The sequence below is a fragment of the Natrix helvetica genome, assembly GCF_964273705.1.
Source record: "Natrix helvetica genome assembly, chromosome: Z".
In the NCBI taxonomy this organism is placed as follows: Eukaryota; Metazoa; Chordata; class Lepidosauria; order Squamata; family Natricidae; genus Natrix; species Natrix helvetica.
In genome coordinates, this window is record NC_138554.1 from 126,522,153 (window position 1) to 126,534,867 (window position 12,715).

General features: G+C 40.2%; 1 protein-coding gene across 2 annotated transcripts in view; it reads right to left on the reverse strand.

Moving 5' to 3' along the window:
• PFKP (phosphofructokinase, platelet) overlaps positions 1–12,715 on the reverse strand; it is a 93,794-nt gene that overhangs the window by 55,155 nt on the left and 25,924 nt on the right. For both annotated transcript variants that reach the window (XM_081970907.1, XM_081970906.1), the window contains exons 3-4: positions 6,812–6,889; positions 3,972–4,161 (exon numbers count right to left, since the gene is read on the reverse strand). In XM_081970907.1, coding sequence (XP_081827033.1) covers positions 3,972–4,161; positions 6,812–6,889 — 268 coding nt within the window. The remainder of the gene's footprint in view (positions 1–3,971; positions 4,162–6,811; positions 6,890–12,715) is intronic.

The window sequence follows — 12,715 nt, forward strand, 5'->3', positions numbered from 1 at the left end:
CAGCTTCACCAAAAAGAGCACAGTTTTCAGAGAGGAAAAATATTCCTGTAAGCTGAAGAGCTGAAGGACAAGAGAGCTTGCGCAATCAGTAGTGTAAGGCTGGTTCAGAATTCATCTTCGTAGTCATTTTTCTTACCACAAATAGAGGGCGTTTTCAGAACTGCCATTTTCATAACTGACAGGCAAACAGGAAGCTTAGCAAAGAGAGAGAGAGAGAGAGAGAGAAAGAGAGAGAAAAGGAAAGAAAAACTTTCTGTCAACTTTACTTTCCCTTTTCACAGGGTGAGATCTTGCACATGCCTGTTTGGAACTCAACTACTGCAATAGATTTCTTGGTGTGGAATATCATCGCTTACAGAAATAAGAAATAAAATGCGAAAATATGAAAGGGGAAAAAAAAGTCTCTAGCATCTGGACAATTTCAAGCTTTGAGACATTTTGCTGGCTGTGAATGTTAGATATGTTTGTGATGGTTCCAGTATCAGAGTTCAGTTTCCCCATTTCTTAACATTCATCCTAAAAATAGAAGTCAGCTAAAAATAACAAGAAAAGTAGCCAGTACATGTTGTGCTCTCCATCCTTCTCCAAACTGAAGAGTTCTGATATTGATGAGGCCTAGCAAATCTTCCAAAGGATAAAAGTGCCACCCCTAATTCATCTTCTTGGCCTATTTATATTTTTCCCTGTTCTCCTAGCAGGTGATTATTTTCACTCAAAAAAAAAAAAAAAGGAATCGGCTCATAAAATATATGAAATGAAAGGGGTCCTTTAGGTCTACCTCTATATCAGTGAAACAATCTAAATTAATCCGTCTTTGTGCAGCTTCAATTTGTTATTGGTATAAAAGGAGAGTATCTGTAACAGGAAACTTAATAGTCGTCCAGATCTCACATGGGAATAAAGAGCAACAACAACAAAAAAAAAAAGGAAGTGAAGGCAGGGATAAATGGAACAGGTACACTGACTTTATTTGGCTAACAAATGAAGGGTGGGGGAGACTAGTTCAGCCAAAGACTTCACAGATAAGATGTTGGGGATGAACTACATGAAATAAAGTGGTTGACACAAGTAATCAGAAGAACAAGAAGACGGGAACAGAGTGGAATTAGAAACGAATGACAACAGAAGCCAAGAGAGAAGAAGACTACAACAAATGAGAAAAGCATGGGTCAGTGAAGGATAGAAAAGGTGTTTTTGTGCAATGTTGGGAGTGATCAGACTTGGCAATCGACTGAAAAACAATAATGGGGTAAGGGAGAGTGAAAAGGGAGAGAGATAAAAGTCAAAGCTCTGTATCTATTCACCAGGGTGAGTGATAGATCGTTTATCAATGGATGAAGAAAATATTGCAGGGAGATACATGAAAAAGGTAAATAAAAGAAATTTGAAGTGACTGTGAAGTACCTAAGTAGCAATATCAGAAAAGCAAATCATAGGAGTTGAGTAAATAAAAGTGATCATGTTACGAGCACAGTACACAGTATTTTAGCACAATGTTGGGAACTTGTTTTCTTGCTTCATTTGCAAGACATGCTTCATTATCAATGAATCTATTCATTCATAAAAGCAAACAAAAGCAGGACATCAAGACAATGCTGGCAGAGTTCACTGGATATGCCTTCTGTCAGGCAATTCAGGGACAAAGAGCATGCTGTTCTGACAAGAGCAACCCATTTGAAGCACCTATGTCTGTGGTTCATACTGGAGTTACAGTTTATAAACTACATACATTAATTTAATGAGCATTTAAAAGCACAGACTCCCTCTGTGAAGAAGATGGGAAGTTCTAAAATATGATAGAGACAGACAGATGACAATGATAGATAGCTAGATACAGACAGACAGAGACAGAGACAGACAGACAGACAGGATAGATAGATAGATAGATAGATAGATAGATAGATAGATAGATAGATAGATAGATGATAGATAGATAGATAGATAGATAGATAGATAGATAGATAGATAGATAGACAGACAGACAGACAGGATAGATAGATAGATAGATAGATAGATAGATAGATAGATAGATAGATAGATAGATAGATAGATAGATAGATAGATAGATAGATGATAGATAGATAGATAGAGGATAGTTAGATGACAATGATAGATAACTAGATAGCTAGATACAGACAGACAGACAGATAGATGCAGAGATAGATAGATAGATGATAGATAGATAGATAGATAGATAGATAGATAGATAGATAGATAGGACAATGATAGATAACTAGAAAGCTAGATACAGATAAATAGCTAGATGGAGAGAGAGAGAGAGAGAGAGAGAGAGAGAGAGAGAGAGAGAGAGAGAGAGAGAGAGAGACAGAGACAGAGACAGAGACAGAGACAGAGACAGAGACAGAGACAGAGAGACAGAGACAGAGCAACCACTAATTATTTCCAGTGCAATTGAAATGCTATGAAGCATTTCAGCACATGAATGGAGGGTGAGAGGAAAAATTAATAAGACGTAGAATTAAAGACCAGAATGAACTCATAATGTTGCAGACAAAGGAACTATGTAGAGAAATGAGGTCAGCAAGATAGCTGAAACTCAGAACTAACAAAACTGATAAAAATACCCAAGCAGGAGATAATCTCTGGAAATGTGGTTGTGGCCTGTAAACTAAACAACTAAAAGACCAAAAGAAAACTGATGTAATAAAAATTACCAACACTAGAAAACACGTAAGTTTGCAGTTACATTGGCTCTTAACATACAGTAGTAACTCTATGCCCAACAGTGTTGGGATCTTATTTGCGAATCTCCCTGCGTGATAGGCACCAAGTATTTGGAAAAATGAATACAATTGCTCAATCTCACATAGCTTTATATACACAGTTAGAACAATTAATCAATGTAATGGCTTGCCCCCAGAAGTTGTGGGTGCTCCACAACTGGGGGCTTTTTTAAAAGAAGAGATTGGAAAATCATTCGTATGAAATTGGGTAGGGTCTCTAACTGAGCAGGGGGTTGAACTAGAAGAAATTTAAAGTTCCTTTCAACCCTATTGTTTGTTATAATGACATCTGCAAAGCTAGTAGTTTCACCCTGTCATGCTGCTATGACCTCGTATTCGTGCAATATCAAAAGACTAAAAGATTATTCAATATGTGAAGGATTATGAAAAGCAATCTGGCACAGGATGATGGCTCAGAGCTTTCCATGTGGATGCTTCCAGAGTCCAAATGTTTCATTCCTTCTGCCTTATCCGTTGCCTCGGTTTTCTAGGCTTAGAACATGCCTGAATTCCAAACGAACTGATTTTGGGATCTTCTGCATTTGAGTCACATCTCCAACCACCAAGGATGGAACCTACTTAGGATATCTGAGCTTGTTCTAATCTACACTAACTAGATATTGCAGCTGCGATTAGTTTAAATTGCTTTTTGTCACAACTTGGGTAGAAAATGTGGAGTTTGGAAACCACTGCTTACATTCTCATGATTGGACAATGCCAGCACCTTGGGAAATGAAGTAACAGTATGGAAAATACAGGTAGTCTTTTAATTGCAACCATAAAGGAACCATCACAATCATGACTCATGATGGCTATAAAGAAGTCAGCCGCAGGGCCAATCTGATTTCACAATCTTTTTTTTTGTAGTGATGGTTAAGCAATGGATGCAAGGATCGTTAACAATGGCTTGTTATACGTAGGTGTGGTTTTGCCAAAAAACCTAAAGTAAATGCCAGTTTTCAGGAAAACCACCATGGAATGGGGTCAGGTGACTGCAGGACCCCGCAAATGGCTGCAGTCCAGTTGCCAAGCAACTAGTCATGTGATCAGGAGTGTGGGGCATGAGACCATCAGAATTTCAAATCCAGGTTGTAAGTGCCCCCCTCCCCAGGTAAGTCCATTATAATTCCAAACAGTTGCTAAACAACTAGTTGTAAGTTGAGCAATACCTAGTTCTTGTGGCATGCAATGGTGATTCAGTGCTTTGACAGCAACCAGATAACTTACCATTTCTTGCCAACTCCTCCAACAGGCCACTCCACTCTTCCCGAAAGATATTAGCACCGGTTAAGCTGCCATCTCCCCCAATCACACAAAGGTTTGTGATTCCACGCTTCACTAGATTGCAGGCCGCTTTCAAGCGACCTTCGCGAGTCCGGAAAGCTTTACAGCGAGCACTGCCAATAACAGTCCCCCCCTAAAAAACAGAAGGAAAAGTTCAGCTGAGAAAAAATGATCTCATTTCAGTGGCCATAAATCACCCATAAGCAATAATCAGGGCCCATTGGAATAGGGGGGGAAATCCCTTTATATTACTAATGATAGGCAAAGGTAAAGGTTCCCCTCGCACATATGTGCTAGTCATTCCTGACTCTAGGGGGCGGTACTAATCTCTGCTCCAAAGCCAAAGAGCCAGTGCTGTCCAAAGACGTCTCTGTGGTCATGTGGCCGGCATGACTAAACACTGAAGGTTCACAGAATGCTGTTACCTTCCCACCAAAAGTGGTTCCCATTTTTTTCTATTTGCATTTTTACATGCTTTTGAACTGCTAGGTTGACAGAAGCTGGGACAAGTAACAGGAGCTCACTCTGTTACGCGGCAATAGGGATTCGCACTGCCGAACTGCTGACTTTTCTGATCGACAAACTCACCGTCTTAGCCACTGAGGCACTGCATCCCTGGGTTACTAATGATAGGCAAATAATAAAAGTTGCTTACAACTTTTGTGTGACTGCCTTTCACAGCTAGCTTCCTCCCTCCAAAGATGCAGAAAGTACAACTCTTACAACTGCCTGGCATGGCAGACATCTTAATCTATGTCACATGTGTCTTACAAAGCTACATGGAATTCCTATTTTCAAAAATGAAAATATCTGCCACTGCTCCACTTTCCCAACTTTGTTGAATTTATTGTTCTCTTCCTCCACACCCTGAGAATGCCCTGTAGACGTGTAAACACAGTAAGATTATAATAGGAGGCAGGAGGAAATTTGGGTGCTGGCCAAATCTTGTGAAACAGAGAATCTGTGTTGTGTATGATTGTAATATTTCATTTCCTTTTAGCAAATGCTTAATCACAGGTATTGTGCTGTCACCTGTCCATAGAGGCAAAATAAAATTTCTTTGCACTGTTGGAAGACCTGAGGGACAAATCATCATGGAGAAAAACTAACCATGTGGTCCGGGCTGGGTTCCAGTAGGCACTACTTCTGGTTTGTTCATTGGTGCGTTTCATGCGCACTTGATGCACGCTGCATGCGCAGGGCAATAAAAATTGTTTTGCGCCTGTGCAGAAGTGAAAAACAAGATGGCAGCACCTAAGGCGCCACCCAGAAAACAAGTTCGGGGGCGTGGCGGGCCTGGGTCGCTGCCGGTTCCAGTGACCCAGGCCGCCAAACCACTACCGTTACGGCCGAACCAGTGGTGGTCCCACCACTGATGTGGTCACTAAGAGTCAACACCAATTTGATGGTCTATAATTAACTGAACACTATACCAGCACAAAAGAAAATTGTTATGTAAGTTGAAAATGTTGTCGCTTTTCAAGATGTTGTACTGATTCCTCAGTAGGTCGAAAAGGGCCATGGAACTGACGCTGAAGAGCAGCATCCTTAACCCAACAGCAATTCTTAAAGAATCCCAGCGTAACAAAGTTTTGTAAAAGGTCTGATAACCAGACAAACGAAAAGCAGAATGAAAACACACCAGATTCTACACTTGGTGTATAACTCCTGTTGCAAGGACACTGGAAAAATTGGAGAGCAATAGAAAACAATAATGTCAGAAAGCCTTAATGTCTATGACCATAGTTGTTTCAAAGGTGTGTTTCCAAAGGGTAACTGGACTGGTTTATTGGAGGAGGATGGGGGAGGAAAAGGAGGAAAAGGGGAGGAGGGGAAGGGGAAGGAGAAGAAGGAGTGGGTGGAGGGGAGAAGAGTAAGGGGGAGGAGTAGTAGGAGAAGGGGAGAAGGGTAAGGAGGAGGAGGAGGAAGAGGGGAGAAGGTTAAGGGAGGAGAAGAAGGAGGAAGAGAAGGAGAAGGGGAGGAGAAGAAGGAGAGGAGGGGGAGGGGAGGAAGGAGAAGGAGGAGAGAAGGGTAAGGGGGAGGAGAATAAGGAAGAAGAGGAGAAGAGGAAGGAGAAGAAGGAGGGGAGTGGGAGGGGAGGAAGAAGAAGGGTTTGTGGAAGGAGGAGGAGGGGTGGAAGGAGAAGGAGGGGAGAAGGTTTAGGAGGAGGAGAAGGAGGGGAGGAAGGAGAATGAGGAGGAGAAGAAGGAAGAGGAGGAGGGGAAGGAGGAGGAGGGGGAGATGTATTTTTGAAGCTTCCTGAATGAGAAGTGAAATGTCTTCTCCTTCTACCTCAAGGAAAAAACTGTCCAGTTGCCTTTTGAAAAACACCTTTGAATCAATAAGTGTTCTTGATCATTCAAATATGTACATTATTTGAGCTCTAGCTTCAGTCTTTTATGGATGATTTAGTACAGTGATAGTTAACCTTCTTGGCACCATGTGCCAAAACTAGAGTGCGCAGGCGTGCACTGTAGTGCCAGAACCTGAAAGAGAGCAGCTGGTCGGTGCGTATGCAGCGGATTCTGTCACATACATGTACACCAGCCAGCTCCTCTCTTCCGGGTTCCAGCACGCGAATGCCAGCTGGTCTTGGCGTGAAGACCAGCTGCTCAGCATGCATGTGCACGAAGGAAGCCGGAGGGGCAGCTGACAACAGCGCACATGCCCACAGAGGGCTCTATGTGCCACCTCTGGCACGCATGCCTTAGGCTCACCATCACGGATTTAGTATATTATCAGGTAAACATCTGTATTAACATTCTCCTTAATTCGGTACCTACCACTTGGAGGATACTTGAAACACTCTCCCATGTAACTTCAGCAATATTCTCACCCCCATCAACCATACCTTGGTATCCCTGCGGGGCGAAAAAAAAGTAACAGTTTATATGAGAGAGAGGGAAGGAAGGAAGGAGAAAGAGGGAGAGAATATATAACACGCATGTGGAGATGTATTTTTTCAGATAATGACATTTTAAGCTTACACACTAGAAACACAAGCAAGTACATTAACAGGAAAAATCTCAGAAAACTGGTGATTTTCCGTTGTTGCAAATCACTGCGAGTTCAGTTTGTTTAGATTAAGGTCAGATACATACAGAGTTTTGATGCCATCTTTGACTCAACTTGAAAAACACTAAGCAGAAGCAGACTGCTACTGCTTGATGAATTTGACACCCGAAGAAATCCCCATGGCTATAGGTTAAATGTCTTGGGAAAAGGAAGATGTGATTCATTTCTGAATCATTACCCAAAAAATCTACATGGAACCATTCATTGCTTTCTGCAGGGTGAAGCCTGATATTTTTGGTTTCCTTTTATTAAAAAAGCTAGCATGATCAATAGCATTAAACAGCGCAGAAGTTAATAAAATCTTCAGTGTTAATATTGAAGTCCCGGTTACTGAAACTACTAATTTAACTGTACAACTACAGCTCATTAGAAGAACTTTATCCCGTTACTAGGAGACAAAATGCCAACATTAAGATTATATCCAGGGCTCCCAGCAGTAAAGGCAAGCCGCTACACGCTGTTGCATAAAATATTTGAAACGTGTTGGTGTGTGCGTGCATGTTTGCATTTCATTTTAAATTAAATGCCAACTGTCCACCAATACTGATAGAATCCCATGTAAAACAGGAAATGTTGCAATGAGTTTCCCATTTTAGCAGTATGTCTATAACTACTAAACAGCAGGAATTCATACAACTCAACAGAGAAAGATGGAATAGAGGAAGATTAGGCCAAGTGTAATAATGGAAGAAAAAGAGTATGACTTATTATTAAACCTGTATTTGCAAATTTGACAGCCAGCCTGTATCCCTTACCTTAAGGTGACCAACTGTTTTACAACGAAAAGGAGGACAAAACACGTTCTATTGTCCAAAATTCTGGGTAACCCCAGGACTGCCTAATTTAAGGGCAAGATAGATGGATAATCTCCATTCCCACCCCACTCCAGGAAAAGGATACTGCAAAATCCCCATTCCCTCCCCACTCTGGGGCCAGCCAGAGGTAGTATTTGCCGGTTCTCTGAACTACTCAAAATTTCCACTACTGGTTCTCCAGAACCTGTCAGAACCTGCTGGATTTCATCCCATCCTATCCCATCATCATTATACTCAAGATTTAGATGGTGGAAGGGGGAATCAATTGTCCTTTGCTGAAAAGCTTCCATAATACAATAACAATATGACCAATTATGTCCCAGTATGTACAACTGCTTCTCCTTGGCAGCAAAAATCATGCATTACATGGCACAATATCTCTTATTCATTTTTTTTTCAGTTTACAAAATAGTCCAGGTAAGTCAAAATCACTAGAGCCTGTTCCTCAAATGGCATTGGCTTTTTTGATCCTCTACTGTATATTTTGAAATGAGGGAAAGTACATTTTAACATCCGCACTTATCTGTTAGTCCTTCATTTTCAGCTCCTTTCCCCAAAGCTATAGCATTAAAACCTCTTTTAACATTTAATAAAATACAGGTTGACTTACAACCATTTCTTAAGTGACCGTTTAAAGTTAAAACAGAACTGAAAAAAAGTGATTTATGACTGTTTGTCACACTTAGTGACTGTTGCAATATCCCCAATATTTGGCTTTTGACAACTGCCTCATATTTACGACAGTTGTAATGTCCCGGGGTCATGTGGTCACCTTTTGTGAGCTTCTCACAAGCAAAATCAATGGGGGGGGGGAGGATTCACTTAACCATGGTTGCTACCTTAAAAATTGCAGTGATTCACTTATCAACTGTGGCAAGAAATAAAATGGGGGCAAAACTCACTTAATAACTTTCGCTTAGCAACATAAATTTTGGGCTTAACTGTGGTTCTAAGCCGAGGACTGCTTGATGCGTACAGTTTTTACAGCATAGGATTAACTGTTTTATTGGGCTTTCCTTGCCAAATCACTTATTTTCATATCATGAAATGGCTTTCTAAAACTATAAATAAATCAACATTCCCTACTTTCCCTGGGGAAAAGAGGCAAGGGAAACATGGGATCTATCCAGAAGAAAGACAGATACTGTAGTTTGAACTGCAAGTAGACTTTTTTAAGGTTCAAGGTCAATAATTTACTAATTCATTAATCATATTTAATGCAACCTAAGTGCTGTTGCCTAAAATAACCATGGTAAATCAGCTTTGTGACATAGCAATATGGTTGGGAAATTACCATAGAAAATTAGGTACCGAGTCACTGAGAACAGGCATGTTTAAACGAGGTGTAATTAAAACAAAGAATAAGTTTTCAGCCTTGCGTTTTCCTGAGATACTTTTTTAAAAAAAATATTTTATTGTTTTATATCATACATTTTCTTTCTCTGGTGAGCAGTGTGCTCTCTAGATGTCCAAGGTATTAACATACAACCCTACATACAAGCATATAAACATCGTCATTATAATCATGTGTGTGTGTGTGTGTGTGTGTGTGTGTGTGTGTGTATTTGGGATTTGAACTTGGGTTGTATTACATATTAGGCAGAAGTCTTAGCCACTAAGCCACAGGCTCTCCTCCTTATCAGCTGATTATTTATTTATCAGCACAAATACAACACAAACATAGCAAAGGCAACATTAAAAATAAAAATATGGTTTTCTGCCTGGATGGTCTTCTGTAATGAGCCGAAAGGACAGAAAGGGGGAGTAGTGAGCTCCCTCCCATATTTGGGCATACCAGGGGTATAACACAAATACATACCTATTTCCCTGGCTCAGCTGATAAGGAGGAGAGCCTGTGGTTTAGTGACTAAGACTTCTGCCTAATATGTAATACAGCCCAGGTTCAAATCCCAGTAAGAGTATGGCTAGCTGATGAGAGTTAAATAGCTTGAAATAGATCTATACTAGTCTCCCTTTATTTGTTTATCAGCACAAATACAACACAAACATAGTAAAGGCAACATTAAAAATAAAAATATGGTTTTCTACCTGGATAGTCTTCTGTAATGAGCCAAAAGGACAGAAAGGGGAAGTAGTGAGCTCCCTCCCATATTTGGGCATACCAGGGGTTGTAACACAAATATATACACATACACACACACACACAAACACACACATACAAATATGCAATAATATATAGGCAAATATGTGAAAACATCAATCTTATTATAACATATATTATGCAACATCCATCATATTATAACATATATTAACTTCCATTGTGATATATGGGGTATATAACCATCAAGTAAGAAAAAAAATATTGGTTAAGGGACGCATGGCTCAGTCCTTTCTCATATACACCACCTTCTACCCCATTTTACAACGATGGTCCATCTCTTTCTGTGTCTTCCCTTCTCCTTCCCTCTCTTCCTTTCTCCCCTCTACTTCCCTTTTTCCTTCTCCTCCCCTCCACTCCCCTCTTCTTCTCCTCTCCCTTCTCTACTTCCCTTCCCTCTTCTCCCTTTTTCTCTCCTCCTCTCTCTTCTTCTCCACTTCCCTCTCCTTCCCTTTCGCCTACTCCTCTCCTCCTGAGATGCTTTGACCACAGAGTGCTAGACCAGAGGGTTAACTATCACTTCAAAAGCCTTCCTTTTTCTCATATGCAGCAGACATAGTATCAGACATAGTATAGGTCTCCTACAAGCGCAGGGGGTTGGATCAGGTGACTTCCAAGGTCCCTTGCAACACTACTGCTATTACTATTACTTCCAGGAATGTATTTACAGCAGAAAAGTACCATTTCAGTTGACTTCTAGCCATTGTTCTTCAATCCCATCGCTTCCAACTGAGCTGGGCTTCCAGGCTTCCCTGTCAAAAATTCCAGCTCTCAATTCTACGAAAACAGCGTGCCTACCGTCCCTTTCCTACTTATTTATTTATTTATCTGTATTTACTTCCTTTGTTTATGTTCATGCTTATATCTGTCACCTTGTACATGTTTGACAAACAAACAAACAAACAAACAAACAAAATAAAACAGGGTAGACTGGGTCTTTCAAATATTAGAAACTATTGGGTAGCTAATCAATTAGAGGTGGTCCTAAATATTATAGTAGCAACTGAGATTTAATATGGAGGGATATAGAGTTGAAAGAATTAAGGGAAATAGGTGATCCCATAGAAACATATTGGTTTAAAAAAGATATTTAAAAAATTGCTAGGAGGACTCAAAATCCCTTTTTTTAAAAAAAAAATATGGTAGAATTATGGAATAAAGAGAGATACCGACTAATGCCACGAATTTCTCCTTTAACACCGGTGGTGGAAATGGAGAAATTCCCTAAGATTAGATTGAAAGAATGGATTAGTAAACTAAAAGAAAATCAGCTATACAAATGGGAAAACTGGAAGAACAAGCTAAAGAATAACCCCCGTCTCGGGCTACAAACTAGGCAAGGCTGTTGGGAATAAAGGTCTGTTTTCTATGACACACTTTGGTATCTTAAAGCAGATTGCACTGGAATCAAGAGTGATAACGCAATCTTTTGCTGGAAGAAATGTATCGAGGCTGAATCCTGTTTGTTGAATACCAAACTTAGCATGCCTTGCTTGCACTGACCAAGAGCCGACACAAAAGAGCTATCAGAAGAGCAGTTCGGCTGACAAGGGGGTTCCTTTTTCCCAGAACCTCAGAGCACTTATAATTGCTTGGCAAAACATGTCAAACTCTAGCAGAGGGGTGAGGGTGGGAGAAGCCATTAGCTGAATAAAGATGAGGGACTTGGAACTCACTCAATATACCAAACGTATAAAAGAATTCCAGCATGATTATTTCTCCTATCTGGCACAAAACAGAAGCAACGGTGAACGTGAATTAGACCGCACCGCATTGCATAGTAAACCTAAGTTGGAGATTTTAGTGGATAATTACATCAACTTCCTTCAAACTTACGTTCTCTAAGCGGGTTTAGACGAGTTTATCACATCTCCTATGATTCTCAGCCAACAGTGAGAATTTCACAGCATAGATAGCCCTTGACTTAAAACCATTTGTTTAGTGATTGTTTAGAGTTACAACAGCACTGGGAAAAGATGACTTATGACCAATTTTCACAGTTACAACCAGGGGTGAAATCCACTTACCTTCGCTACCGGTTCGGTAGCAATGTGAACACATGCATGCAGGAAATCTTGCTTTCTAGCTAATATAAATCATGCGTCACAGCTGATCATCAGAAAAGCATTATTTTTACTACCGATTCGGGTGAACCGCTAGTATTTCTGCTACCAGTTTAGCTGAACAGGTCTGAACCAGTAGCATTTCACCTTTGGTTATGACCTTTGCAGAATTCCCATAATCATGGGATCAAAACTCAGGTGCATGGTTCATATCTTTGACTGTTGCTGGGATCATGTGATTGTTTTTTTGCAACAAGCAAAATCAATGGGGAAGCTAGATTCACTTAACAATGATGTTATTAACTTAACAACTGAAGTGATACTCCTAACAATGGTGACAAGAAGGGTCATAAAGGGGGCAAAACTCATGTAACAGATGTTTCACTTAACAACAGAAATGTTGTGCTCAATTGCAGTTTTAAGTCAAGGACTGCCTGTATAACATGAAATTCTCCACTATTGAGTCAGGATTAACTATGAAATTGTGAGGTGCAATAGTGAGTATAGACACATGCAAATCAAACAAGTTTCTGATATGTTTTTGGTCACTTTGAAGCAAAAGAATACGAAGAGGATGAAATGACTTCAATCACAGAATAACATTTTGGACAGATA